Source organism: Drosophila serrata, unplaced genomic scaffold (assembly GCF_035046125.1).
Source record: "Drosophila serrata isolate PLE 108 unplaced genomic scaffold, ASM3504612v1 contig_240, whole genome shotgun sequence".
NCBI classification, from domain to species: domain Eukaryota; kingdom Metazoa; phylum Arthropoda; class Insecta; order Diptera; family Drosophilidae; genus Drosophila; species Drosophila serrata.
The window spans coordinates 2,495,687-2,509,725 of NW_028257138.1; the positions used below are offsets into that span (position 1 = coordinate 2,495,687).

Here is a 14,039-nt window from a genome sequence, read left to right on the forward strand (position 1 = left end):
GGATTTGTCGAGTCAGTGTTGTGTGTGAAACCTCCATCCTCCTCAAGTTTAATGTTTCCTTTTTGTGCTCTCCATAAATCCCGAAGCATCGTCAAAGCATTTTCTCGAAGCGAAGCTCATTACATGCTGTTAGCAGGCACTTTGCACTTCATCATCGCCCAGGTAAGGTATGGTAAGGTAGCCAGTCAGTCTCAGTCTGAGCCTCCTTTCTGCATTTATGGCTTATTTGCTGGCTGTCAGTCACCCGGCTGCCTCTTTCCTTTGCCTTGGCTCCTCGGTTTTAATCCGACCAACGAAACCCAACTCATTCGCAACGTTGTAAACGTTTATTGTGCCACCAAAAGAGCCTCGTCCTGGGCCTCCTTTCCTTCCCTGAGTCTTCGTGCCTGCCTTTAAGCACCTTCCTTTCTGCCCCTCTTATGGCCTGGCTTTATACTCCCGGCTCAAACCATGCGCCACACAGGGACGCACACACTTTTCGGGGACCTAATTGGTAGGTAATGATGTGTCTGGCTCTTGCCGCTTTGTGTTAGGCAGTCCACCAAGAGGCACTGAGCGAAATGGGATTAGGTTTTGAAAGTGGGAAATGTGTAATAAAAGAGGTAAACAATGTCGATATATTAAAGTTAAAGATATGATATTGGTCCTGTATTTTTCTTTATAACACATATCCAAGTCCCTTCTTCTACAATATATAAAATAATTTGAATTGTAGGATTCAATTATCTTTCGTTCTATCTTTAAGTAGGCTTTAAGATAAGTTCAACTAGAATGATATACATATTTATTTAATTACTCATTAATAAAGCAAAGTAAAGGCTCCTAATTTCTCTCCCTGTACTACCAACAACAGCTTTTCAGCCAGGTTGCGTGGCCTTTTTTGCTGCCTTTGCTGGAAGTTAAACTCCGACGGGCCCCCAACTTGGTCTCTGAGGTGGATCTGGAGCTGGAGCTGGATCTGGAGCTGGTGACTCTGGTGAAGCTCGTGGGGAGAGGGGAATGGGAGTTGCTGCGTGGCGGCGGCCTTTTTCACTTTGTAGTTTTGGCCAACTGCCGGTTGTTGTCGCTGACTGCCTCGCATCTTGTTAGCAACTTGGACGCCTGTTTACCCGGTTGCCTCTGCCTTTCAACTCTTTGCTGTGTGGGGTCTTTTTTTCCTTGGGTTTTTGACTCCTTTTGTTGCTCTTTTTTTAAGGAATTTCTTTCCCATTCACACAGCTTTGGTGGTTAATTTTCGCGCCTCTTTAATTTAGTGAAACCCGTTGGGTTTTTTGTGTTCAGTTTGTCGTGATTGGTTTGCTTGATGAACACATCAAAAGTCATCACAGACAGAGACAGAAGGACTGAGAAAAGAGATAGAGAGAGAAAACAGAGCAAAGCACAGGGACACGACTTTTGGATCGAAGATCAAGGGGGCGTGGCCCGGGAAAAACCCTCACGAATTGAGCAGTTGTAACAGTACAAAAGCATTTTCCAGTGTCGTGTCTGCATCAAGGAAAATCAAGTCACAAAAAGGGAGGGTAGAGAGAAAAGCGAAGGGAAAATCAGGAAAAATCACAATTGAATTGTGACTGTAGGTAGTAGTTGTCAAAGCTTGATTGATCTGTAGAAAAAGCGTGATTTGTTTACAGCTCCTTCTTGTAAGTTGTAAGTTTTGCTAACTTTAGCTCCTAGTTCCCTCTGATATAACAGCCCAAAGTTGGCATCCTTGATCCTAATCCATGAATGCAACATTTATGCAAATATCCCAACTTGTTTAATAAACGCAAATTATGAGCAAGGAAGCTGCAGCAACATGTTGCCTCTTCTGCGATGAACGATTAGCCGACATTCAAAACTTGCACTTTGGGTCAATTTAAATTTGTGCACGGCAGTCTGGAGCTACTCCTTGGATTTAACGCTGCACATGAGATTGTGGGAGCAACATTGGGGTATTCCAATCGCAATTGATCACCAGGGGGAAAAGGCTGTAGCTACTCCTGCTCCTGGTGCTGCTCCTGCTCCTGCTCCTCCTGCTGCTGATCAAGCGATCAAAGCTCTCTGTGAGCGTGCTCACACGATATTTTCAAGTACTTTGCTTGCGACAATTTTCCCAAAACCCCTTCCTTCCCTCTACCTTATCAGCTTGCAACCATGCAACAGCAACAGCAACTGCAAAAGCAACAGCAGCAAACACATCTCTCAGTTGCATCAATTGCTCCAACATTGAACTCTGTGCAGTACGAGGGCCCTCAGATCTGGCCCCCGGTTTCCTTGCCGATCAAGAGACCCCTTCGGTGTATCATTTGCACGTTTTTTAATTAAGACATCAAAAAGAGAGACTTTGACTTGGGCGATTTCGAGGAATTGCCTGCCTGTCGTCCGCCGTCTGTCGTTGGCTTTGTGTCTGCGGTGCCTGTGTTTCGGTTTCTATAGATCAAAGATATAGTACAAGTACGTACCACATACATACATAGGTTGCTCCAGAAATACATATATATTTACTAACTAGTGGAGGTGGAAATGGTGGAAGCCATGAAGGTTTAATGGGGGTTTAGAAAGATAATTACAAATGTTATTCAAATTACTCAAAATCTATTTACCTTATTCGGTTAGAGGTAAGAAGAGGTTTTATAAAGGCAAAAAGTTTATATAGGAAAATAAATAAATAAAATAATGTTATATTTGAAAACATTATAATTTACTATACATAAAATTGTAATCGAAGATATGGTCATTTTAATTTCAGTCAGAAGCTTAAAACGAGTGAAGAAATTGAAATACAAACTGTAACTATATATAAGCTTTTTGTTCTTAGAAGTAGTTTTCTTTCCTATTTCCCCTAATTTTCCCGTCTTTAAGAGGATAATTGACATCAGCTGCACAACTCTCTTTTCCCTCGTTTGAACCAAGTTAACTAATTTAGTTTTGGGCTAAAATACGAACTTCTGTTCCGATCAAAAGAACAAAAAAACAACTCCAAGAGGATAGACTGGGGTGGAGGTTTATCCACGAATCGAAGGAATTTCCTCTCTTTGGGTTCCCATAGAGCGAAGGTGCTGACTGCGAGGACCAAAATCGAAGGAAGAGAGTCTGCGGATCCGGCGAGTAAATCACGAATAGCTTTTGGAAGCCCCCGAAGATATGAGAATGTTGATTATTTACACGGACACAGGGCGAAAAGAAAACAGATCTGAGCTGAACAAAAACTAAGTTAACTCTTAGCTCTTCCTTTTTTTATTTTATTTTTTGTTGTGTTTTTTCCTTCTGGCCAAAGTGTGAAGTGAAATGAAATTTGCGAACTTTGCGCTCCGGCCCCTCTTTTCCTTGATTAATAACAATTGATAAGCGAAGGAGTTGTTGGCCCAGAGACCTCGCTGCTGGCTGATGGCGTTGATTACCCGTGCCCAGACCTGGGACCAGGTTCCAGGCTCCTCCAAGCTCCTCCAAGCTCCTTCAGGCTCCTCCTCCTGCTTCATTCGTTGCCATCGCGATGGCAGGGAGTCCCGGAAACCCAAGGCAAGGTGGCAAAATTTTCGCGCGAAAATGAAGATTTCTCTTATCACAATTGGCAGCTGCATTCGCTCTCTCTCCCTCTTTCTCTCTCTCTCTCTCTCTCTCTCTCGTTGGGCTGTGTTCACTCACGTTTTTCAATTTCTGCTGCTGCTTCTCCTCTTGATCATCCGATTGCTGAAATGCTGAAATTTGTTTAATTATATTCCCCGAGGACCAGGAGGAGGAGCAGGAGGACCTTTGGAGGCTGTTTTTCAGTAGTCTCCTCTCTCACATTACTTTTGCCTGACTAATGAGGCTAAGGATGTGGGGGACTCGAGGCTAAGATGTTAAGAAGTTTAAGAAGTTTAAGATTTCTAAATGCTAAATGCTAAATCATAAACGGATGTTAAGGGAGCTTAAGAATTTTCCTTCAATTGGACTTGGAAAAGGCTCAGGAACTTATCTTAAGCATTCAGCATTGAAATAAATATCTTATTGAACTATGTTCAGTACTAATTATTAATTTAAAATGAAATGAAGCCAAGTTCAGCTTAATTATATAAGGGGATGTGATACTTTCCCGCCCCCTTAGAGCCTCCTCATTAGCCCATCTTTAAACCCACTCATTATACCTACGCCCCACCGAGGAGGAGGAGGAGGTACTCTCCTCCAAGTACTTGTGCTCCGCCAGACGCACTGGCGACTTGGCTTGCTCCTACTCCCGCCTAGTCTAAGCACCTTTTGGAGTATTACCAGCACCATCTTCCTCCTTGATTTTCTTGTTTTGGGTTAACTGACCCTGCAAACGATTAACAGCAGCGACGGCGGTCCCCGGACTTCAACCCAAAACGACAAATGAACAAAGGGTCGCCTCCTCCTTGGTTTCTGGCCAAAATCGGGCTACGTACTACGTTCTCGGTTCCAAATTGTTCGATTGTTTATGGCTGCCAACAACGCCCACTGAGCCAAGTGGCGGCCAAGTGAGAAACCGGCAACAATCATCTGCCGGCTGATAAACAGTCCCCTCCCCCTCTGCCCACCAGCAGGAGAGTGGGGTGTGTGTGTAGAGTGTGTGTGTGTGTTTTTGTTGTGTCGCTTATCAGCGAGGATCGATCGCAAAGGGAGAGAGGGGGAGAGAGACCCCAAGCCGAAGCCCCAGACGGCGGTTGAGCTGATTTAACAAATTGATAAACAATTGTTGGCGTTGGCCAAGGGGATCCCCTCCCTCTGCACCTGAGGGAGGTGTGCTGGACGTGGCCAGGAGTGAGGGGGGCGGGTGGTCGAGGCAGCTAAACAAACGATCGGGAAACGATCGCAGTTTTCAGCGAAAAAAAGCCACTGCTGCATCATGTTCCCAGATCCCAAATCGATTTCGTATGCGAATGTGAATGCCAATATAAGCGTAGCCTTGGAATTCCGCCACGCACTGTCCGTGGAGAGGAGGGGGTAGAGCGGGGGATATGGAAAAATAATAATAATAATAATAATAGTAATAATAATAATAGCAACACCTTGTTGAATATTTTTAATATGCATTGCAATGGGTTTTTGTCGAGGTTTATAGGGTTATTACCAAATCGTTATTATATATTTTAAAATTAGATCTATTGGGAATGAATATCGAGAGGAGGATTATTATTGGTTATATGGGGAATAGAAAAATCGAAGACTGTTACATTTATTGTTAAAATATCTATAATATTCAAAAGGGCCTTTACCTTTCAGTCAGAAGATTCTTACTTCGGAAGGAAACATTTCGGACCCTATAAATCATATATATTCTTGATCAGGATTAACAGCTGAATCTTTCTAGCTTTATCCGGGCAAAATTTATTTTTTTCCAAATTTTTTAAATTTAGCAAATTTCATAAGGGGTTACATCATTAAATTTGACAAAAATGTTGATTTTTGTACTTTTTTAATTGAGTATGGAGATTTGTTAAGCTTGTAAAAACTAGCATAGGAAAGCTTTCCGAATTGAAATTAACCCTTTTTTGGGTTAGTTATGAGACTTTTAAAATTGGATTTTTCGAAAAAATTATCATTTAAAAATATTCATATATTTTAAACTTTGTTGTAATCGATTTGCGATATGGTCCTAAAATTAAATTGCAAACTACAATACGCCATTGCGAAGGTAGCTTCCTTTCTTGTTTTATTATTTTATTATGTTTTTGTTCTATTGTTTTTTAAAAACTTTTCCGATATCCGTAATTAAAACCTACCATCATCTAAGTGTGTTTCGGTTATAGCCTCACATGAAAGTCATTTTTAAATCTCTTTAAACCGTCTAATCTGTGTTTTCTGGAAGAGATTTCCTTGCTCAGAACTCTTAGCATTTGCAACAATGAAAAGTAGGAGCGGGTGTTGCGATGGCACTCGCGAGGCAATCGCTGGCGGAGATCTGCTGCTCCTGCTGCTGCTGCAGCATCCACTGAGAGCTGGACCAAGAACCAAGAGCTGAGAGCTGGGATCCCGAGCTGAGGCTAATCCTCGGCAGAGGCAGCTGTCGCTGGGAGGCAGAGCTGGGGTTACCGGGGATCTTGGGGATACCGAAACCAAAACCAAAAGCCAAAACCCGAAAGCCATTGTTAGCTGTTAGTCTCCCGTTCGCATTCTATCGGCGCTGGGCCATCTTCCCTGCTCCCTGGTTGGGCTCCCTGGTTGGGCTCCCTGCTCCCTGATCCCTGCTCCGGCTCCTCTGCTCCTCTGCTCCCGACTTATGCCCGAGACAAAACACTTTACGTGTGCGGCTTATCGCCACCCAATCGAAGGCAATAAATATCTTACAAATAAGCAGAATGCCTCGGAATGCCAGCGACTGGCGACCGAAGGGCAGGTGGCGGAGAGCTCCTCCTCGTCTGATTCCTCTAACTGATTGCTCACGTCCAGAATTGTGTGAATTCGTGAAAAATCGACGGCGGCAATTAGGGCGGTCCCGTCAATAGTCGTTCTTTTCTTTTTTATTTAAAATTTTTATTTTTGTGTGTAGTTTTTGGCAACAGCAGCAATAGGATTTGAGGAATATAAATAAGAGCGAAACAAAATAAAAAACAAGAAAGGAAGCTAACTTCGGCACACCGAAGTTTATATACCCTTGCAGATAGAACTTCTATGAATTGGAATCTATACAATATAAATTATATATATTTGTGTTAAAAACAATGAAGTAATACCTGCTTTCATTTCATTCCCCTATACATATTATATTTGCAGTTTTACATTCACAGATTTGCATTTTTCCTCTACATCAAACGATCGGTTTTATGGCACCTATATGATATAGTCGTCCGATTTTCATGAAATTTGACACAAAATTTAAGAATAATATAAAATGGCCATAGCTCAAATTTGATGAAAATCTGTTCAAAACTGAAAAAGTTATAAATTTAATTGTATTAATTTCTCGATCGTTCCTATGGGAGCTATATGATAAAGTCGTCCGATTTTCATAAAATTTAACACAAAATTGTAGAATAATATGAAATGGCTGTATCTCAAATTTGATCAAATTCTGTTGAAAACTAAAAATGTTATAATTTTTTTTGTACAAATTTTCCGATCATTCCTATGGCAGCTATATGATATAGTCGTCCGATCCGGACCGTTCCGACATATATACGAGTGAGAGTATATAGAAGGCTAACTACAAAGTTTCATTCAGATAGCTTCAAAACTGAGAGACTAGTTTGCGTAGAAACGGACAGACGGACAGACGGACAGACGGACAGACGGACAGACGGACAGAAGGACAGACGGACAGACGGACAGACGGACAGACGGACAGACGGACATGGCTAGATCGACTCGGCTGTTGATCCTGATCAAGAATATATATACTTTATATAGTCGGAGGTGCCCCCTTCACTGCGTTGCAAACTTCTGACTGAAATTATAATACCCTGCAAGGGTATAATAAATGGAAATATTGCAACAGATTTCACAGGGAAATCAAAAGACTCAGGCAACGAACTTGATTTGTCATGGGAGGATCTTATTTTAAGACAATTATTATTAAACCTAATAAGATGCATAATAAATCAAATGATAAACTTTATGATTAATTTATAATGAAATAAAATAATAAGTGCTTTAATTATTTATTTAAATTATAACAAGAAACCTAAGAATGAAGCAAACAATTGACAAACAAATTTACGAGAATAGTAAGCCACATTATAAACTAATTAATAAAGAAAACTAATTCCGTTAATATTAATGCCACAGAAAAATAAAAGCATAATTCAGTTTTAAGCTGCTATTCTATGTTTTTAAAGTTTGGCTTCTCAAAGATGATAAAACTTTCAAATACTTTCTTGAAACAAGGCCCATTTTTATGCTATAAATCTTCTATTTATCCTATTAACATTAATCGCATTCTAATTAATATTTTAATGTATTTCAAATATTCAAGAAAACACATTCCCGTAACCAATTTAAATGTGTTAAAAAGAGCTCCAAAACTGTTTCCCCCTCAAGTACCTCTCCGCTTTCTTTTCTCTTTTGGCCAAATAGTTGGACCGCTCGCTCTGGATGTGCTGACATTTCAATAGCCAGCAATTGACAGGTCAACGCGCATTCTCTGCTCCAGGAGATTTTTGGAGGGGATCGGGATCGGGATTGGGATTGGGATCGGGATCAGTAAAGGAAGCTCTTTGGGAGTCGGGAGTTGGGAGTCGTGGCCCGCACGAGCAGGCAGGGCGAAATGTGTTCGCTGCCACGAGATGTCGAATTTCTGGCGAACCAAGGAGATGCAAAGCTGCTTATCCAGGCCGACCATCTCCATGCCACATGTGTGTGCCATGTCCACGTCCACGTCCAGTGCCAGTGCCAGTGCCAGGCCGCCATAATCTCGGCCAGCATCGCCGTTGGTCGTTATAATATTTCGCCGTGGTCGAAAGCACACATACAGAACAGAGAACAAATCAGATGTCAGAGGCTCTCGGGATTTCTTCTTGGCCAACTTCGAACTTTTGCGGGCCCTAATCATCGGTGGCCACCATGAGCTTTTCCTTTGCTTTTCCACGTAACATAAGAGATGGCCACGCGGGATAAACAGCCTCCCTGCTCCTCCCCCTTGACTCTTGTCTCTTGTCGCATTGTTTTCACAGCTCTTCTCCTTCTGGCCGGCGGCCACTGACCACTGACAATTTGTTCGATAATAATTGCCAAAGCAGCTGGCTTGACACATAGATTCCTCACGGACGGACGGACGGCGGCCTCTGGGATTCTGGGAAGCCAATTTGAGGCACTAAACTGCCATGTGAGAGGTGATCTGACCTGGGAAGCGAAAGGTTAAGGAATGCAAGGGATAGATAGGGGTCTCCAAAGGGGTCTAGGATCTTTGTGGAATCTAATATCATATATATCAATACTTGAAGTACGACAAATTCTGTTTTATATTTGGGAACATTAAAATAGATCGATAACAAGAAATCCAAATATTTAAAGCTTAATTATGTATCTATTGTAAATAAACTTCGGCTTCCCGAAGTTGATTTCCTTTTCTGATCGATTGATTAAATAGTTCAATAATTCTAAAATGGCATCTTCTTTTCGATTCTCTTGCAGATTCCAAAGATTTGGCCGCTCAAGAGATGGGCAGCGAGGAGAAGGAGCAGCAGCAGCTGGAGGATCAGCTGGATGATGACTCCGGGGATCTCCAGGAGACCAATAATAACAATAATAACAACAATAATAATAATAATAACGACGATGAAGACGACGATGGCCAGGATGACGCTGTGTTCGAGCAGCCAGAAGAGACTAATACCGCTCCCGATCGAGATTTAGGCGAAACGGATCCGCGGCAGGAGGAGCTTGAGGATGAGCTGCCCTTGAACAGTCCCAGCACTCCGCCCAGGAGCAGCCCCTCCTCGCCGCAACTGATACCCAAGCTGGAGCAGCCTTCCACGCCGCCATCCGAGGCCGAACCCTCGCCCTGCCCCTCGCCTTGCCACACGCCCACCAGTGCGCCCAAGTTGCCCAAGTTGCGTCTGAACGCGCTCCTGGCCTCCGATCCCGCCCTCAAGCCCGATGCCAAGGAGCTGACACTCCCCGAGCCCCGTCTGCTGGCACCTCCGCCGCTGTCCATTAAGCCGGAGGCGCCGCCATCGCAAGCCGAGGGCCTGGGAGCGGAGCCGCTGATGAAGCCAGCCCGATTCATGTGCCTGCCCTGCGGCATCGCCTTCAGCTCGCCCTCCACGCTGGAGGCCCACCAAGCGTACTACTGCTCTCATAGGAATAAGGATGCGGACGAGGATCAGGGGGGCATTGACAAGTCGGTGACTGGTGGAGGAGGAGGTGCTGCCGGAGGAGGAGGAGGGGCCACCGGATCGGGAGGAGGAGGAGGATCCTCGTCGGAACCACCGGCCAAAATGGCCAGGACGGGCAAGCAGTACGCCTGCTCCCAATGCTCCTACAGTGCGGACAAGAAGGTATCCCTCAACCGGCACATGCGGATGCACCAGACCTCCCCGGCAACGCCCACCCTGGTCAGCATGCCCAATCTCATTCCGAATGGCATTCCACCGCCACCGGGCGTCGTCGTCGCCCCGAATCCGCTGGAGCAGGAGGCCTCTAGTCAAGTGAGTAAAGTGTTGTTGGGGTGCCAGGAGTCAGGAGTAAGTTCCCCCAGTCTAACCCCACCTCTAATCCCGCCCAGCAGCAGACGGATCGCTACTGCAGCCACTGTGATATCCGCTTCAACAACATCAAGACGTACCGGGCGCATAAGCAGCACTACTGCAGCTCCCGGCGACCGGATGGCCAGCTCACCCCCAAGCCGGACACATCTCCTGGCGGTGGTGGCGTCGTCGGACCAGGTCCAGCGTCCTCCTCCTCGGCCGCAGGTGGAGTCCCTGCCACACTCTCGGCGGCTCCCGGCAAACTGAGTCCACAGGCCAGCAGGAACAACAAGACGCCAACGCCCGCCATGGTCGCCTTGGGGCATGCCGCAGCGGCTGCGGCGGCGGCAGCAGCTGCTGCCTCCCTCCAGGCGCCACCGCACCCGCCGCCGCCCTTCCTGGCACTGCCCACCCATCCGATCATCATCGTTCCCTGCTCGCTGATACGGGCGGCCAGCTTCATTCCGGGACCACTGTAAGTAAATCTTTCCGAAACTAAAAAATAAATACTTTGGCCCAATGTATAGCCTAAAAAAGGGTTATCTTTTGAATATATATATCCAAACTGGAATAGAATTCCCTAAAATGGGTATTACAATTTGAATATTTAACTAAAATTGTATATGATAATACCCTGCAAAGGTGTAAAAAGCGATGACTAACTTAAAAACTTTTGTGTCATATTCCCAGGCCCACTCCCAACTCGGGAATTGTGAATCCGGAGAACACATGCTTCACCGTGGACAATGGTACGATCAAACCACTGGCCACCGCCCTGATGGGTACCACCCTGGAGCCGGAACGACCCTCGGCACCGTCATCGGCAGCCGAAGTGCCAGAACCCAAGAGCAGTCCACCCGACCCCAAGCGCAAGGAGGCGGGCGAAAGTCGGTGAGTGGTGCACTTGCTTCAAGGATTAAGCAGGATTCACTAACCGATATATCATTCATCTCCCTTTTAGAGAGTCCGCGCCCTTGGATCTCTCGCTGCGGCGTTCGCCGATCTCTCTGAACTCGCTGAGCCTGCGGCAGCGACACCTGCGCTCAGCTCTCCTGGATGTGGAGGAGGCACTCCTGGGCAGCGTGGGCAAAGAGATTGTTGAGGCCTCAGCCGGCGGAAGCGTGACTCCCGAGCAGATAGTGTGCGCTCCCTCGTTGCCCAGCAGCCCATCGATGAGTCCCTCGCCCAAGCGGCGGACCATCAGTCCCAGGAGCTCCGGAGCCGGCAGCAATGCCTCCATGTCGCCACCTGGACTAGGTGTGGTGCCCAGCCTGCTGGACATGCGCTCTATGCTGCCAGCGGACTTTGGTTTGTCCGAATCGCTGTTGGCCAAGACCAATCCGGAGCTGGCACTCAAGCTGGCCGCGGCGGCAGCTGCAGCGGCAGCAGTGGCCGGAGGAGGTCCTTCCCAGGCGCAGGCTAGTGTTGGAAATCCAGGGGGAAGTGGAGCCTCTAGTGGAGCCCCCCAGCAACCCCAGATCTATGTAAAGCAGGGCGTATCCAAGTGCAAAGAGTGCAATATTGTCTTCTGCAAATATGAGAATTACCTGGCCCACAAGCAGCATTATTGCTCCGCCAGAAACCAGGAGGGTTCTGCCGAAGGGGATGCCAAGTCAGCTGTTTCCCCAGGAGCCGTGGGAGCCGGAGGTTCCAGCGTCGGAGGAGGATCAGAACCCGCCACATCGGTGGAAACCACACCGGTGGCATATCAGCAACTTATCTGCGCCGCCTGCGGCATCAAGTACACCTCCCTGGACAACCTGCGGGCGCACCAGAACTACTATTGTCCCAAGGGGGGAGCCACAGCTGGAGGAACGGCCACAGATCCGGTGAAGGAGAAGTGTGCCAAGTGCAAGACCCTGCATGAACTGGGCCTCCCTTGTCCAGCGCCGCTTACAAGTGTTCTCGCCGCACCCACAGCCAACTCTGGGTCCTCCTCCACTTCGAACTCCTCCTCGCTTGCCGCCGCCTCCAATAGCCTGAACAAGTGTCCAGTTTGCGGCGTAGTGAGTCCCACGGCGGCGTTGGCGAAGAAGCACATGGAGATGCATGGCACCGTGAAGGCCTACCGCTGCAGCATCTGCCAGTACAAGGGCAATACGCTGAGAGGGATGCGCACCCACATACGCACCCATTTCGACAAGAAGACGACCAGCGAGGTGAACGAGGAGCACTACATGACCTGCATATTCCAGGAGGAGGAGGATCAGGGTCAGGGTCAGGGTCGCGTAATCAGCCAGGAGCTGAGTCAATCGGCTGTCTCGCAGGACTCAGCCATGGACCATCCGGCGCAGTTGTTCAACTGCGATTACTGCAACTACGCTTCCACCTACAAGGGCAATGTGGTGAGTAAGAGCTCAGTCATCTCGGAGAGCTAATATATTAATTAAATTAAACATTTACAGCTGCGCCACATGAAGCTGCTGCATCCACACGTGGCCCTCATCAGCTCCCCCTCGATTTCGCCGGAGGGCAGGGATCAGGATCCTGTGATCTTGAGCTCCACAGCCAGCAACCAGCACTCCGAGGGCTCCAATGGCGAGGCAGCGAGGTAAGAATCCGTGATGTGTGTCCGCTTGAAACTCTTGATCAACTCTGTTATCCCTGCAGCTTTCACATCAAGTCCGAGCCCTTGGAACCACCCTCGTCCACGCTGAGCCTGGTGCAGGAGAACAACAACTCATCTCCCATACCAACCCTGACGCCGCACATCAAGGCCGAGCCCATGGACATAGATGGCCTGACGGTGGCCTCTCCCTTGGGCGCCGCTGCAGCCGCTGCCGCCGTGGCCGCCGCCGAGGTGATGAAGAAGTACTGCTCCACCTGCGACATATCCTTCAACTATGTGAAGACCTATCTGGCCCACAAGCAGTTCTACTGCAAGAACAAGCCCCATCGACCGGAGGCCAGCGATAGTCCCAGTCCGAACCTCGGAATGGGGAGCTTGGGCAGTGGCATCGGTGTGGCCGGCGGCGGCCAGCAGAAGAACAAGGAGAACCTCCAGGAGGCGGCCATTTGAGAGAGCCAGCTGCGCTGGGAGGAGCAACGGAAGCAGCTGGAATGGTATTACAAATGCTTCTGAACCGAACCTAAAATCGAATCAAATCCCAAAACAAACACTATAACTAAGCCTAAAGCCACCTATAGTCGACGACAGTATTCCCGGAGAATCTCGCTGTCGCTGCTGACTCCTACTATGACTTACCCCGATCGTTAGATATATACACCATAAACACATATAATATAATAGACCATAGATCCTAGATATATACGCAAAAACCGACGATGTGTTGGAACCCCATGACATATAATGCATGCCAAAGCTTACCACTTAGACGGAGAAACTAAATCGGAGAAACTACAAGTTTTGCCAAGGAGGGAGAAGAATTGTGGAGTAGTGAAGAGTGAAGTGCGTTGAGGAAGAGTTGGAATATTCCTATTGTAGAATCCATTATTGTATTGTAAATGAGTACATCAACTGAGTACTTATATTTATTAAGTGTGTGCGACAATAAAAGTAATTAATTTATTCAACTATAGCTCAGACCTGCAGTGTACGAGCGTTGGAAGAGAAAAACACAAAAGTATTCTGTGGAGAAAGTGCATTAAAGAAAATTACATTATCATTTGGTAAAAGTAAATAGTGAGTATATGACATCTTATAATTTTATTAAAATTGTGTCTTATTTAGTGGAGAATTAGGAGCCCTTCGCTTTACGTTGTGGAAAGATTCAAGAAAGTCAAGGTTAGTGGAAGGTGGTGGTCAAGGTGGTGGAATCGAATGTGCTTAAAAAAAATTGGGAAAAAATTCATTTTTGCCGGACATAGCTAGAAAGATTTGCCTGTTGATGCTGATCAAGAATATATATGATTTATAGGGTCGGAAATGACTCCTTCACTTTCTCTTAAGCTTCTGACTGAAGGGTCAATACAATTTTT

General features: G+C 46.5%; 1 protein-coding gene across 2 annotated transcripts in view; it reads left to right on the forward strand.

The window, feature by feature from the left end:
• The window catches only part of ush (Zinc finger protein ush), a 75,338-nt gene extending 61,699 nt beyond the window's left edge, over nucleotides 1-13,639 (forward strand). The window contains exons 3-8 of one of the 2 annotated variants that reach the window (XM_086830494.1): nucleotides 9,046-10,061; nucleotides 10,139-10,575; nucleotides 10,791-10,991; nucleotides 11,062-12,445; nucleotides 12,506-12,651; nucleotides 12,711-13,639. In XM_086830494.1, the coding sequence (XP_086686620.1) occupies nucleotides 9,046-10,061; nucleotides 10,139-10,575; nucleotides 10,791-10,991; nucleotides 11,062-12,445; nucleotides 12,506-12,651; nucleotides 12,711-13,119 (3,593 nt within the window). In that variant the 3' untranslated portion in view covers nucleotides 13,120-13,639. The remainder of the gene's footprint in view (nucleotides 1-9,045; nucleotides 10,062-10,138; nucleotides 10,576-10,790; nucleotides 10,992-11,061; nucleotides 12,446-12,505; nucleotides 12,652-12,710) is intronic. The other variant, XM_086830495.1, reaches the window with a different exon arrangement.
• Nucleotides 13,640-14,039: the final 400 nt, after the last annotated feature.